General features: G+C 31.6%; 1 protein-coding gene across 1 annotated transcript; it reads right to left on the bottom strand.

Annotated features, from left to right (window-relative positions):
- Positions 1–7,837: 7,837 nt before the first annotated feature.
- Positions 7,838–15,347, bottom strand: LOC126776931 (uncharacterized). The gene is made up of 3 exons (XM_050499800.1): positions 15,201–15,347; positions 10,334–10,565; positions 7,838–8,128 (listed from the first exon to the last, which is right to left on the bottom strand). Exons 1-3 carry the CDS (start codon positions 15,205–15,207, stop codon positions 7,963–7,965), a joined length of 405 nt encoding a protein of 134 aa, XP_050355757.1. The 5' UTR covers positions 15,208–15,347; the 3' UTR covers positions 7,838–7,962.
- Positions 15,348–16,765: the final 1,418 nt, after the last annotated feature.

Genomic DNA, 16,765 nt, shown 5'->3' with positions numbered 1-16,765 from the left:
AGAAAGAAAAGGGCGAACAAAATATATGATATACAAACAAAGTTATGATTTAATCAGGCAGAACTTAATAAATTTAGCTTTACAAGAAGTTTTAAGTGCAGATATTCTTAACGCCTATAAAACGTTTTCAACTTTGACAAATTTCTTAGGTAAAGTCATAAAAAAAGTCCGGAGCCCTTTGTATAATTTTAATATAAAGCAATTACTTTCAAAGACACGCGTACATAAGTACGTGTGTTTTAAATTGTTTTTCTAGTAAAAATAATTTAAGTCTTAAACAAAAAAAATAAAATTTAATAAGCATTTATAGTTTAAAAATAAAAAAGTAGTTGATTGGAGAACTTCTTTTGTAAGTATTACATTAGCTTGTATTGTTCACCCATCACACCTGAGCGAGCTAGCTTTATGCTTAAGATAAAGTATAAAGGATGTATGTATTATAAATATCTTATACACATTTTATATGCGAGGCATCGTAAAGATTTTGTACCCGTATGTTGTTGATATGACACGTACGAAACGATTTGCTTCATCGTTCCTGATACGTACCGCTAAGATCTGGAATACCCTCCCGACCTCCGTTTTTCCCAGCACCTACAATATGGGTACCTTCAAGTCTAGAGTGAATAGGCATCTTCTAGGCAAGCGCACTCCATCTTAGACCACTTTCCATCACTGTATCATCACTTTCCATCAGGTGTGATAACAGTCAAGCGCTAGCTTATATATTTAAAAAAAAAATAATAATATCCTGGATTCGTCACGAAAGTATTTTTTACAGTACAAACATTTTTAGATAATATATATATAATATTTTATATTAATAATAATTTTATGTAAATGAAATAACCTCTAAAGTTACATACTAGGTTTAAGTTAGTTAAAGATTTATGAAAAGCGGTGGACAAAATGGCGACACGTCACAAGGATTACTTGCAATCCAAGAGATTCACATGATCTAAAGGAACACATTTATAAAACTGTCTTCAAATATGTGTCCACGTGAGGATCGGAGTTTAGGTAACCAAAGCGACGGATGGAAGGAAAATGCATTCAGCTGAGATGGATGTGTCGAATGAAAACACTACACTTAACATTTATTTTCAAATGAGGAAAATAGTTTTTTGATTATGAAAATATAAAGTATTTATTTGGCGTTATTAAGTTATTATAAATAATTAATTACATATCTAGTATACATAATACTCATAAATTATAAATTTTCTAAAGAATATAAATATCTTTGGGATTTTTTTACCTTTAGTAAATATATCAATATTGAATTGAGAAAAACTGTCGTTCTTTATATAAGCTTAAGTAATGATAAAATATCATTCGTAGGCTATTATTACAATAGTGAAAATATCACGATTCGTACTCGGTCCCGAGACGTGCTCTGTCCTACGAACGATGGATAATATTTTTTATCTTATAAAAGTATTTCCGTGATGATAAATACCGTAACTTTAATTTAAGGGATCTTTTGAGATTTATTTTTATTGTTCGCGAATTATTATCTCATAGGCAAAGTATATTCGAATATATTTTAAGATTTAATGTATTTTAGGGTAAAAATACAATATAGTCATTATTTTTAATAATATAGATAGTCGAACAGGCAGGTGGGCCACCTTATGGGGTGGGTACCCACCCAGGGGTACCTACCCAGACGTCAGACGGATTTGCATAAAACCCTACCACCAAGTAGACGGGTAATTTTCACAAGTATATTTAAATGTTACAGCTAATTTAAGAAAATACATACAAGCCGTATAACATATATAACACTATATAATATAAAAACGTTTCATTTTTAGTTTAGTTAAGTGGTTCGTGACATTTTTTAAGTCGTAGACTTAGTTTTGTAGATTATAGGTTAATAGCGCAATTTATATGTTTTGAAAAACGAACACTGTTCTTTCTATTTTGAAGAAGATAACTTTGATAGGTATAAAGTAGTAAAGTAAAATAATAAAGTGGTACCAATTTGCCAAATGGAAAAATCACAAGTTCAATAGACACGACCTTGTATTACAATATTATAGGTTACCTTTTAAAATAAATGGAAGCACTTTTTTGTCAAATTCAAAAACAATTGAAATAGAATAGAAGAAGAAAACAATTAGAAACCTAACTAATATTATAAATGTGAAAGTGAGTTTGTTTGTTACACTTTCACTTCTTAACTATTAAATTACATCAGCTGTCAACGTGCGCTTGCTGTAATTGCACCATATTGTTATTGTTTTCGGTTTATTCTTGAAATCATGGATATTCTATTAGTACGATAAATTATCCAATGTTCTATACGCATTATACCAATACTAGTCAGTAAGCATATTGCAGGAAATATATGCGTGGGGATCGGGTTTTAAGTAATTGGTAAAGGACATGTCCTTTTATGAATCCCCGACAACGTGTATACAAAATTTTATGATAGCTGGTTGAATAATTAAAACGTAAACAGTAACAGTAACAGTCTGTGAATGTCCCGCTGCTGGGCTAAGGCCTTCTCTCCCTTTCTTAAGGAGAAGGCTTGGAAATTATTCTCATTCTGTTCTTAGTTTAGAGGTTTATATTATGGAGTAATTAAAATGTAAAAGCATAATAAAAATAATAAACTTATCACATTAGTAAGGATTAAAGGAAATATATATAAATTAATTTTCAACTTTGACTAGCGCATTCAAATCAAAGTTTCAAAACGAAAATGCTATTTATAAATAAATGCAAAGATGTTTTCCTTTTCGGTGAGAAAGGCTTTGATAGAATACTCGTTGATAGAAATGCTTAGCGTTGCAGTAAAAGCCGTTTCGCTTTGACGACTTGCTTGGAAACTGTGGACCCCTTTGAACCAACTTAAACGTAGAAGTCACTGGAATTACGTAAAGGCATTCGTATTATTCCTAATAATAATTTCATCGTCATCTAAAGTGGACACAGTTTTATTTTCTTTTCAACATCATTTAATAAATCGGATCACATAATTAGAAAAACATTAATTTTTAAGTATATTATTTAAAAAAACTTAATGTTGTAAATTAAAATTTTAATCCTTATCAAATGAGACTAAAATAAACTTCATAAAATAAAAATGAATTGCAGTTTGAAATAGGTAAATACATGCTTGGAAAAATAAACCAAATGAGCTTAAACTCGAAGGGCTTACTTGAAGTATGTTTCTATAAAACCTTTGGCTTTATCATCAGTTCAGCTCAATTTTGCAAAATTATCGTATTTTCATTCGAATGCGAGCCGAGATGTGTGTTGCTTAAGAATGGTCGAATTAATTGTCTACGAAGCGTGAGTCAGAAGCTAGCTTTGGAAATTTACCTACGGATCCTGAAGGATTCGAATAAGATACCTTATTAAGTCTAGTCTTTCAATTAGACAATTCTGTCATAAGTAACTTTTAGTTACTTATTCATTTTTTAAATCAATTATCTTGTTAGTAAAAATACATGAATATTATTCAATTAAAGCATTTCTTACCTTTCATCTAAATTTAAAAAATATTCTGCTCGAATGATTAATATACTTTGTTTTTATTCGCTTTATTAAACAAACATGATTATTTAAATAGATAAGTCTGATGTATCATCCTTCAGTTTTATTGAACGATATTACATATTACACGTGTAGAATTACGAATATTGTTATCACAAATTGCGTATAATATTGCTTTGAACAACAAAAGCGTAATGGGAAATAAATTGATGCTCTCAAATCACTGTAACATTCCGATAAACATCTAAATTGTTACAAATTCGGTTTGATCGAATCACGATCATTTAAAATCGGTCTTTGGTTTGTATTGACGCTAGAGATAAATACAAAATTAAGCCAAATTCAAATAATAACTAAAAATGAGACGAATCACGTTTAAAGTCACACTTGTCTTTTTTTTAATTGCAATGACGTCATACGCGTTCTGTCAAGACGATGCAACAACAACACCGGAAACTCCAGTCCAGGAAGAAGAAGAAGAGGAATCCCAAAAGAAAGGCTGCTCCATCTGGTGCTGGATACAGAAGATAGCTATGTTCGTTATCTCACAACTGTTGAGTGGTAATTGATCTTGCAATAAACCTCTTTGGTGAAATATTTGTTTTATTTAAAAATCGAAGTCAATTAAATTTAATTAAGTTTTTATATAAATCGAATAAGTCCCATGCTTAAAGTTAATGAAAGTGACATTTCAATTTAATTTTGGAGTCGATATATCTGCTGCATCATCTTGGAATAATGCCAAAACGTCCCAACTTAGAAAATTTTATTTCGAAGTGACATTAAATTACATGTTGCTTAATAAATTGTAACCTATTTGTTTTCAAAAGCGTTATTAATAGAGATTTAATATTGTATACAGTTTGTGTAATTGTCACTTAGTTCAAATGAAAACGTCGGAGCATAAAAAGCAAAGATAGTTTGTTAATAATTGTTAGGTTGTTCATTATATTCAAATGTATATTTCTATTTGGGTTCTGTGCAATGTTGATTCAGTTATGGTGATCAATTCAATATATAAGTAGATACGGTATATGCGTTCATTAAAAACTTTTTTAGTTTCATTTTTGTAAAATTATTTTGAATTTTATTACAAAAAAATATTTAACTATTTTTTTATCTTAAATAGATAGGCAGACTATGAAATGGGTCACCTGCTAGTAAGCGGTACCACCGTCCACATTATCGAGAACAGAAATATTAACTACCTGTCATCTTGGGAAGATATTATGATCCCTGTGCCTGTTGCGCTACTTACATTATACTTACACACCATTTTAGCCGGATCACAACACCTGACTGCTACCTACCAATGCCTGACTAACTACCCAGTGTACAATTTTTGTGAAAGTAAAATAACAAAAGAGAAAAGTATGAGCTAAATATTAAATTTTTATTAAGATTCGAAATCATTTCACTTTGTATGATTTCACAAAACTCGTTTATAAGAAAATGTCAAAATGAAACCTTGTAACATTCAATATAATAATTTCATCAAAACGAACGCTTTGTTGACTTCATTTCTGAAGTTTTTTGGTAACGAATTCGTTTTCAAGGCTTATGAAATTTCTTATTGAATTTCATTTTGTAATATATCACACAAATATTGTAAAGAGTTTGTTTGTTGCAGCTAAGTTGATATAGCTTTTATATATATCTAAATGTAGATAAAGCAAGACAGGCTAACGGGGTTTTAGCCCAAATAAACATAACTTTTTAGCTTTATTTGTATTTATATGTTATTGTATATAAAATAGAATATCATTTTTATCATCTTTATCATCATCCTTTTGTCGTCCATTGCTGGACATAGGCCTCTCCAATGGCACGCCACTGAGCTCGATCTTGAGCTCTAAATCTCCATCAGCTGCCAGTCATTTTGCGTATATCGTCACTCCACTTAGCTGGAGGGCGTCCTACGCTACGTTTGCCAAGGCGTAGTCTCCACTCCAGAATACGTCTACTCCAACTAGATAAAAGTATATATATATATAAAAGAAAACATTCTAAGAAAAACTGCATCTGCTTGGTGCAATTCTGCCACATGTGCATCCACCGACCGGGATTAGAGCATCGAAGTTATTTAGCTTAAACTTTGCAGCTTTATAAGATAGTCACTACTCCAACAAAGCAGTTAAAAGTAAGTGCATACTGTAAGCAGTTAACGGATTAATATCACTATATATATGTATGTTTATTTAAGTTACCAGGCTTGCAGATAAAGAAGAGTTTCAAGTGTTCGGAAACACAAGTGCACGCTCTTAATCCTATGGGATGGAAGACGCGACCGCATGAAGATCGCAGGAACAACTTCCAAACATCCGCATATCACTGAGAATTTCTCGACAGAGAAACTTAATAACTTCTTACTGGTCCTAATCGGGATTTGTACACATGACATAATATTTCAACAATATTATCTTAGTTTATAATTTATTTAATATTGTACGGAGCAAATAATACATATAAATTTGTCTGTCTAAATGCATGTATTTATTTATTTTATATTAGTAAGTATAAAAAACAGTAACAGTAACAGCCTGTTAATGTCCCACTGCTGGGCTAAGGCCTCCTCTCCCTTTTTGAGGAGAAGGTTTTGGAGCTTATTCCACCACGCTGCTCGAATGCGGGTTGGTAGAATACACATGTGACATAATTTCAATGAAATTAGACACATGCAGGTTTCCTCACGATGTTTTCCTTCACCGTCAAGCACGAGATGAGTTTTAATCACAAATTAAGCACATGAAAATTCAGTGGTGCTTACCCGGGTTTGAACCCACGATCATCGGTTAAGATTCACGCGTTCTAACCACTAGGCCATCTCGGCTTCTAGTAAGTATGAATGTGTGTATTACGTACATGGATATTGTTATTAATATTATATCTTATAGTTGCCTGACTCATTATTTGTTTCAATTTAGTAATATTTCTCCTCGAATTGCTTTTTAGCAATAAGAACGACTATTTGCTCCTTTACTATTTCCTTGTTACTAAAATTGATCCTAATAATAGCCTATATAACCAACCGCAAGAATTGGGCTATCAAATACGAAAAAAATTTTCCAAATCCAACTGGTTAGGTTCCAATAGAGTTGTTAATATAGATATGGAACGAATAGTTTATTAATGAAACTAACATTTTTACAAAATTGAAATCAAATCGTCTGCATACAATTGTAATCGAGTTAAAAAATATTTTTAACGTATTTTTATTCCGTGAAACTGGGCTAAGTCATTAAACGATTTCGCTCGGTTGCATCGTTTTGCGTTTTGTTTGTGGTATGTTGTGTGCTTTTTAGCGCGGAACTTCAAGCTAAATAGTGAAATCGTATTTTCTGAAGTGTACCATTGAAATGCGGTGTATTAGTTTTCATATTTTTTTAATCCGTTATAAAATTCAGATTTTGAAGTTGAAGCAAGAACGGTGTGCATATTGTATTAATATTTTCTTTGAAAGTAAGATGTTTGATTGTTGAATTTTTTCTCGTCATCGCTTAAGTCGGTCGATATTATTATGTTTATTTCTTCCAAGTGATATTTTTTTATTCTGCTTGCAGTTCAACTATCCTATTCCACGATTTTCCCGGCTTTATATACGTCATTAAATATATAATAATTGTTAGATATAATTAATGACTTCAAAAATAAGTTCCGAAAAAAAGCATATAACTATTGAGACATACATACAACGAATCGATAACAAATAATTAGATTATCTATTTAACCAAAGTAACTAGGATTTTAGTTTTTTAGTAGTAGTACATATGTGACACATTTTCCATGCACTGCTTAAATAAATACATAGATAAATAAAAATAAATAAATAGATATTGTATAGTATTTAGACGTTTGCCAGTTAATAAATAATAATTTAAGCCAGTTTATTAATTAGGTTTATTTATAATCGGATGCTACTCTCATAGTAGAGTAAAACATTAATAGGCAATGCAATTTGCAATTTAGGAATATGTAAATTTAGAAAACAATGTTCACGGGTTTCCTATAAACGTTGCCTACTATCTACCTATAGCCTATTTTCATCGAAGAAGGAGTAGATACAAACCTTAGATTTTCATATTGCATATGCGATTATTATACTATTAGCAAGCTCTGCTGTATTTGCTCTGATGAATTATTAACAGTTTTTGATTAATATATCTTTGTTGATAATACAACACTATTCCATTTAACTACTTATAACCACTTTAATTTTACTTCAATAGTTCAAATATAAGCTTGGCTGATATTCAAAATGCTATTTTTTCACGAATCAATTATGAATACCATAGATTATTATTCACGATCTCGACCAATAAAAGCAAGTTAATTCGACGTCAAATTTGTTTATTTCTCTTAACTCTTCTTGTGATTGGAATAGGCCATAGTGATATTCGTGTATTGAAAACGACAATTTTAAATTCCACAGATATTTTTAAAACAAAATAAATATATTTATTTAAATAATATTTTGTAGAGATGTGTACAATCATTAAACACTTTTGCCTTCTTACAGACGTCTTGTTTATGTTGCGTCGCTTCTGCGCTTTCAATACAAGCGCTTCCATTATCATTGGGAACGCTTCTACCATCGAACTGGTGAGCTTGTTGCACGCGTTTCCTGAAAATACATTTGTTTTTACAAAACAAAATGAACAAAGACGCTGCGATCAAGTGCTACTGATTATCTTATTATAAAAAAGATCATCTTGCTCTTTTAGGTTTGAAGTATAAATAAAATAGAAAAGAGTAAATGATTAACTTAATACATAACCGAAACCGAAACCGAAACAGCCTGTGAATGTCCCACTGCTGGGCTAAAGGCCTCCTCTTCTCATTTTGAGGAGAAGGTTTGGAGCTTATTCCACCACGCTGCTCCAATGCAGGTTGGTATACATAAATATAATATGAATTCGTAAATTAAAATAACATAAAACAATAGAAAATATGGCTGTCACGATATGCTCGGGGATGTGAAACATCGGAATAGATAGTCATTGAAAGGATTTATCATTGAAGAAAACTAGTAAATATTTATAGATTAAAATTATTTAAGAATTGTTTCGTAAATAAAATATTTTATTATGTAAGATACGCTCATACAGATACAAGGGAGTAGATTGTGGAGGCGGAGAGGGGACAACACGACATAAGAGAGCGGCATGCCGCTTACCACCTCAGCATCGAGTCGGTCTCATCCCCAAGGTACGCTAATAGATGTTTCACATCAAAAGCTTTTTAAAAACACTAAGATGCTTTTGTAGAGAGATGCTTTAGGTAGTGAATTCTATTCTATTTTTGTTTTGTGTAGAAGTATCCGGAGTTGGAAGGAAAAATATTTTTACTTTAAAGATGGACTTCGTACAATATCGCGCTTGTAACTAAAATATTACAAAGGAAAATTCGTGTTTATTTATTTTAGTCATAAATATATTACATATTACATATGTATAAGATGTTATAACATAATACGCAAATTTATTAATATTGCATCATATAAGTTTGTCTCTTCAAACCTTCCAAACTTGAGACCAACTTGGTAACATTTTAGCATAAATAAACTTAGTTAACTACCGACAAATGTTTGCGACGATAACCTAAGACCATGAGAAGGATTTCCTAGTAAGGCTGATATTTTGAATATTAAATAGGTTTTAAAGCTAGAAGCATCAAAGATCAATGAAGGGGATTCAAATTATTTTATCTTATACATACAGCCAGGTCTTGGCACAGTTGATTTCTAGTAAAAACATAAAAACGTTTGGGTTCAAATCCGAATATGCACCGCTATTTTCAAGTGACAAATATTTGTTTATAATTAATTTCATGATTAGCTGTAAAAACAAAATAAGGATGAATGAAATGGAATGATGTTTGAAACATTTGCCTGTGATGAAATTCAGCTTCAAACAATACACCTACAGAAGATCAGCTTAGTATAATGAACTCTTAACCTTTTCCTTAATAAAAGAGCAGGAATTTTTGCACGAGTGGAACATTTATGGGGATTACAATAAGTTAAGCCAATTCCATTCATAAATTTCACATACAAATCTTTTGTGAACTGGAGTTTTATTGAGAATTATGACAATAATCAATTATTATAATATAACATCTAAGGAACAAATATATGTATACATTGTGGATATTTTAATAACTATGTTGATTATCAGATAACACTGTGAATATAAATATTCATTCAGATGACTTTAATGTTCAAGAAGTTTGTACTTCTTCGTTACAAAAATAAGAACTTAAGAAAAAAAGACTTCGTCTACAAAAATAATATCAAAATAATAATAATAAAGTCAAACTTAATCGTTAAAATATGAGTTTAACCGCATTTTATATTGCTTCTTGCATCTGTATTAGTCACGAGCTCATCAAGTCATTAATTTAGTCGATACAGCGTATGTATAAATATGTATATAAATGTGTATGATTACATTTAAAAAAACCATTAATATTTATATTATTATATTAGTTGTACTTTCATGCTTTATATTTTATAAAGTTGATAATAACTTTATAATTAATATTCTAAATTATGAAGTTATTTTGTTATATAATAATTAACGGACAATGATTGTCAATAACATTGAGTATCTATTTATTATTTACTTCAATATCACTTAGGGAAAAATACATTTGTATATTAAAAAGAAATCCTAAAAGGATTACGTAAAAACTTTTACTGTCTCTGTTTTTCACTCTTGATATTTCTTAGAAATGAGGGCGACAACAATATGTTTGTCATTTTATTTATGAATATAGTTATCAGATTAAGTAAATAGTATAGGATGTAGTAGGATATTATTTTCCTTACCGATAAACGTCTATATTAATTTGTCCAACAGTGTTCATGATGCCCAATTTCTTTAACACGCAGTATATAATACAAGACTCGTCCGATTCTTGAAAATCGATTCGTTTGCCCTTCGGATACATTTCGCCTAGACACTGTTCAGCGACCATATCCGTCATTTTCTCGTGTGCGTACATCACTGATATACGGGCGTATGTACACGGGAGTAGTAAGATCGTGAATGCCAACAATTCTGAAACAATTTTGCTTTGATATTACAAGTATTATAAAGCATTATTCAAAAGCGCTTGTAAAGAAATAATAGCGTACTCTAATATATGCAATTAGATCCAAGATCAGTTAAGGTAAGATTTAAACAAAAAAATGAGGATTAATTGCTGCTAAATATCACTAAATTATTCTCCTGCTTGCATATGTATGTACACTATATAGGTCTCAAGCAATTTCGATACTTTTTCAATTGTATGTTTAATTATTAGTTAATGATATTGCCTACATTACTCTACATTTATCAAGGTTGTTGTTGTTGTTGCCCCTGAATAAAAATAAAACCTAAATAAATTTATTATCAAAATGTATGTAAATAGATTAAAGTATTAAATATACATATGTAAAACTGCCTACGAGACATTTGTTGCGTTACACTTGCGAGAAATCTTCGTATAAAATATGATCGGGCATTAGTTGATGATGTTCAGTATTGTTAGTTATTTTATGTTTTAAATGTTTGAAAATTATAATAGTAGATTACCATACAGTGTTATATAATATTTTAAGAAAGAAGTGAAATATTTTTCAACAATTAGTACTATTTCTTGTAATTTAAAATATTTTACACAGCTAAAACGTAATATTAATATCAAAATGGCAACGGTACTTTTTATATATTGTCGCTTTTCAAAGTGATTATGTATCTTGCATTTTGTATAAAACTTTTTAGAAAGAAAGTAAAGCTGTCATTTAAAATATGGTCAGAATATACGTCTCAGTTGCAAATGTACTTGAAAACGTTATAAGATACACAATTTTGATATTTAAATCGAACTTAAAACAATTCAACATTTACAAAACGATTTACAATGTTTAATACTTTAAGTGTTATTTTATTATTCACTCTTTTAGTAATCTTGTTTTGTTTTAGTGTTTGCCACATACACACGAACACACAATCACATAGACGCACACACACTTGTATATGTGTTTTTTCCTTTGATTACTTACGAAAAAAATGCCTTCATACAGATATACTCTTGCAAGCTCTACAAGCACTTTAAACTTAATTATTAAATTATTAAACTACTGGTGGTAGGGCTTTGTGCAAGCTCGTCTGGGTAGGTACCACCCACTCATCAGATATTCTACCGCAAAACAGCAATACTTGATATTGTTGTGTTCCGATTTGAAGGGTGAGTGAGCCAGTGTAATTACAGGCATAAGGGACATAAAATCTTAGTTCCCAAGGTTGGTGGCGCATTGGCTATAAGCGATGGTTGTCATTTCTTACAATGCCAATGTCTAAGGGCGTTTGGTGACCTTACCATGGTGTGGTGACTTACCATCAGGTGGCCCATATGCGTCGTCCACCTTCCTATTCTATAAAAAAAAAATTATCGTTATTTTATAAATTAATTAAAAATGAAAGCTACCAAAAAAACTCAGTAGTTGATCTTTCTATCAATTAAATACGTGTAATTATACTCTATAGACATTGGGATATATTATTTAAAATGAGTATAATATTTGAGTTTTAATGAAGATTTCATCATAATATGTTATATAACCCCAAGATATTATTCAGCGTGATGAATGGACGCATCAAACATAACGCTGTGACGTAATTCATACCCTGGATAATCGATGCAATTACTTTGACGTAACATACGTCACTGACTAACTATTATTTGCATTTCGCCTTATGTATATACCGTTACATGAATAAGACTAATTTAATTTTCATTTACGTTTATAATTCCTGTTTAAAAAAAACTCCTTTATTTTATAACGTAAAATTATTAATGTGACGAAGTTTTGAATATTTTAGTGTTATTTTAATATTACAGTGTGTGTAGGTTATATATAAATAAAAATAAATAATAAAGAAATGTATATAATTTTTTAACACGTATAATACAAATGGTATATAATACAAAAGTGCAAAAAACTGAACACTAAATCTAGATATCGACTATTCTTCCGGTTCTCTATAGGATATTACATAGAGTTGCGTGCAATCATTAAAAACCTTCGCCTTTTTGCACACATCGTGATCCAGATTCATTCCGTTAATATTCTGTGCACAAGTCTCTCCGACGTCTGATATCAAAATCCTCGGATCGTATCTATGTATCGCTTGAACCCTCCTATAGTAGTTCCGTATATTTATAACGCCATCATTTGTCATAATACCAAATTTCTTTAGCACACAATGGATGATGCATGGTATGTCGTTTCTGTCTATGTGAAGCGGGTATTTGTATAAATTCCGAGGGTACATTTCTGTGAGGCATTCTCTAGTTATGACGTCACTCTTCTTGTCGTGAGCATATTGAATCGATAGAGATGGTTCCGTGTCCAAATTTTGTGAAAAGAACTTATGTTTGTAGCTATTTACTGATATTCCTACGGATAAAACTCCAAGGACGAATATAACTGGAAAGGATAAAGTTCAACACGGAGTTGTAGATGTAAATAAATACAAACACTTGAAATAATATTACAATAGTTTTTTGTAATGAATTCGAAATTCAAAGAAGCAGAGTTAATAAATTGTAAAAAAAAATTGTCAATTAAAAATAAACAACCTTTAAAAATATTTTCAAAGATCAAACTCGAAATTTACCGCAGAACATGATAATGAAATGTCAGAAATTGATATGTGACATTGATATTAAAATTTGTAACGTTTATAGGATAAATGCGTCATCAACGTATGTCACTTGTCAATATTTCGCGAGTGAGATACGAAGTAAGTTCTTATAGAATCAAATGAATCTTATCGAAATACTCCAGACCTATCACAATGAATATTAAAAATATTAGCATATTACGAATTATTTAACCGAAAAATAATAACTGATACATAATAATAAGATAAGAACCATACAGAACAACAATGACAGCGTGTAAATATCCTACTGGCCAACGGCCTCTTTTTTTTTGGGGAAGACGGTTTAGAGCTTTTTTTACAACGCTGATCTAGGTAGGTATTTTTTTTTTTTTTTTTTATAGAATAGGAAGGCGGACGAGCATATGGGCCACCTGATGGTAAGTGGTCACCAACGCTCTTAGACATTAGCATTGTAAGAAATGTCAACCATCGCTTACATATCCAATGCGCCACCAACCTTGGGAACTAAGATTTTATGTCCCTTGTGCCTGTAATTACACTGGCTCACTCACCCTTCAAACCGGAACACAACAATACCAAGTATTGCTGTTTTGCGGTAGAATATCTGATGAGTGGGTGGTACCTACCCAGACGAGCTTGCACAAAGCCCTACCACCAGTGCTAAGTAGTAAGGTAGTAAGGATGTAAGATATATGTACGTATGGTATATTTTAATACGATACATGTAGGTTTTTTTAAAGATATATCCTTCACCGCCGAGCACAAGATGATATATATACATAAATAATTAAGCATTTGATTGCAAGTGCTGTGCTTGGCCGGATATGAATCTGTCTTCGACTAAGATTTACGTGTTCAAACTAATGGCCATCTCGGCTCTTCTGTATCATAATATAATTATATTAAAATGTTTTTCAAAGTTTTATTAGTATCGTTTTCAATTAAGCGCGCATTTATGAGAAAAAGATTTTATTTCATGAAAGTTTTATAAGGGAAGTCGACACTTTTTCGTTACTAGAAAAAGTTAATTGAATAAGTTACGTATCGATGAGTTTTGACGCTGACTCTGTGCATTTACAAGTAGAAGTTATATTAAAAAAATGTGCCTCGATTTTTATGTAATTCGGGGAAGATAAAGTTCGCCTTATTATAGTTGATTTGTTTTACTGGTGGTAGAGTTTAGCTTGTTTGGGTAGGTACCACCCACTCATCAGATATTCTACCGCAAAATTGCAGTACTTGGTATTGTTTTGTTCCGGTTTGAAGGATGAGTAAGCCAGTGTAATTATATGCACAAGGGACATAACATCTTAGTTCCCAAGGTTATTGGCGCATTGGTGATGTAAGCGATGGTTAATATTTCTTACAATGTCAATGTCTATGGGCGTTGGTGACCACTTACCATCAGCTATGCCATATGCTCGTTCGCCTTCCCATCTATAAAATAAAACGGTTCAAATAGAGATCTGCTGGCAATATTATTATTATGTGATATTTCTTTTTTTTGGTTTTATTCAAAGTACAAATTAACTTGAATAACGAGTTCTTAAACAGGCAAAAATTAATCATGCTGCTAATCGCAAAAAATTTTGCTGTTACAGAATCTTAAATAATTAATATAATAAAACAAACGCATATAATCCATTTACTACGATAACTTTAAAATCCGATCAGTTACGACTGAAATAACTTTTACATTCTATATATATATATATATATATATATTATTTTGTATTACAGTATGTATATACATATTTTTTATATATTTTTAATTTGAAGTTAGGAACTTGAAGTAAGGCAGGCAAATGGGCCACCTAATGGCAAGCGGTACCATTACCCAACATGCTATTAATTCCGGACAAAGTTGACGAAGTTAAAAATAATTGCTTGGAAATACATCACTACGATTATATTAAAATATAATACAAGAAATATGTCGTAAATCCATATTTTAGAGGCTGATAGTTACTAAACATATAAACGAGTCAATAAAATTGTTATGTACAAATAAATACTTACTATCCATTATTCCTTATGACTTTATACAATATCCAATATTAATTATAGTTTATCAAAACTAAACATAATTCCATTGGAATATTACATCACCAACTGAAAATCTCGCCATAGAGCAAGTTTATTGTTTCCAAAATCTCGTGAGTTATGTTTTATATACTTACTGGATTTTGCCAAACAATTGCCATTGTTCAAATCTTTGATAAGAATAATAAACAATAGAAATCGCAGCTGGATATTTTTTTTCTCTCATCTAGTTCTGAAATTGTCGTTATAATTTATTTATATATTGTCGTCATATGTTATATTGAGATCTATTCATATCACAAGCTATAGGATAAAACAATATGAATTTATATTGTCCGTATTTTTACGTGCTTGAAATCGTTATTTAGAGCATGAAATTGGCGCTTTTATATGTAATGAGCCGGTTGGTGTGGTTGGTGGGTGCTTGCCTTTCACGCCGAAGGTTGTGGGTTCGATTCCCACCCAGGACAGATATTTGTGTGCATGAACATGTCTGTTTGTCCTGAGTCTGGGTGTAATTATCTATTTTTTTTTCAGCCTTTTTCCGTCCACTGCTGGACGAAAGCCTCCCCCATAGAACGTCAATCACCCCGATCTTGGGCAGTCCGCATCCATCCCGAACCTGCCACCTTTTTGTGGTCTCCACTCTAACACGTGTCGGCTCCATCGGCCATCAACGCGCCTAGAGACATGACCAGCCCACTTCCACTTCAGCGAGCTAATTCTACAAGCGATGTTGGTGATTTTAGTTCTCTGGCGAATGTCCTCATTTCGGATTCTATCTGCCAGAGAAACCCCAAGCATCGCGCGTTCCATTGCTCGCTGAGCGACCCTAAATTTGTGGACCAGTCCTACGGTAAGTGTCCACGTTTCGGCACCGTAAGTCATTACAGGTAGGGCGCACTGATTGAAGACCCTGGTCTTAAGCGACTGTGGGATCGACGATTCAAAAATATGACGTAACCTCCCGAATGTCGCCCAGCCCAAACGTATTCTTCTTTTAGCCTCCTTCTCAAAGTTGTGCCGGCCAAGTTGTATAGTTTGGCCCAGGTAGATATATTCCTGCACAACTTCAAGTGGAGAGCCATTTACGACCACTGGTCTCGGGGATACATGTCGGTTTGCCATAATTTTGGTCTTTTCTATGTTCATCCCGAGACCTACTTGTCTTGAAGAATCGCTCAGGCTGTTTAGCATCTCTTCCAAATCCTGCAGTCTCCGCCATGTTAATGTCGTCGGCAATAATTATCTATATAAGTATGTATTTACAAAAGAAAAATAGTATATGTAGTATTTTAGTTGTCTGGTTTCCATAGCACAAGCTCTGTACAAGTTTAATTTGGGATCAGATGGCCGTGTGTGAAAAATGTCCCAGGTTATTATTATTACTATTATTTTTACACTTATTAACTTTAGAATTACCACCGAGGAAAATTTACATTGAGTAGAATATTTTTTGATTAAGGTTTATTTTTCCAAAATATTTTAAATTATATTTTGGATGTGGTCACATTTTCAAGTATTAATTATTTTCAAATTCT

Source organism: Nymphalis io, chromosome 21 (genome assembly GCF_905147045.1).
Source record: "Nymphalis io chromosome 21, ilAglIoxx1.1, whole genome shotgun sequence".
NCBI lineage: Eukaryota > Metazoa > Arthropoda > Insecta > Lepidoptera > Nymphalidae > Nymphalis > Nymphalis io.
The sequence above is the reverse complement of the archived record's forward strand: the minus strand, read 5'-3'. Positions and strand labels throughout refer to the sequence as shown.

Bases quoted from the DNA above. Each gene is read 5' to 3' on its own strand.
- LOC126776931 (XM_050499800.1), bottom strand. The intron at 8,129-10,333 runs GTAAGGAAAATA...ATGTATTTTCAG, and splicing joins ATTAATATAGACGTTTATCG to GAAACGCGTGCAACAAGCTC.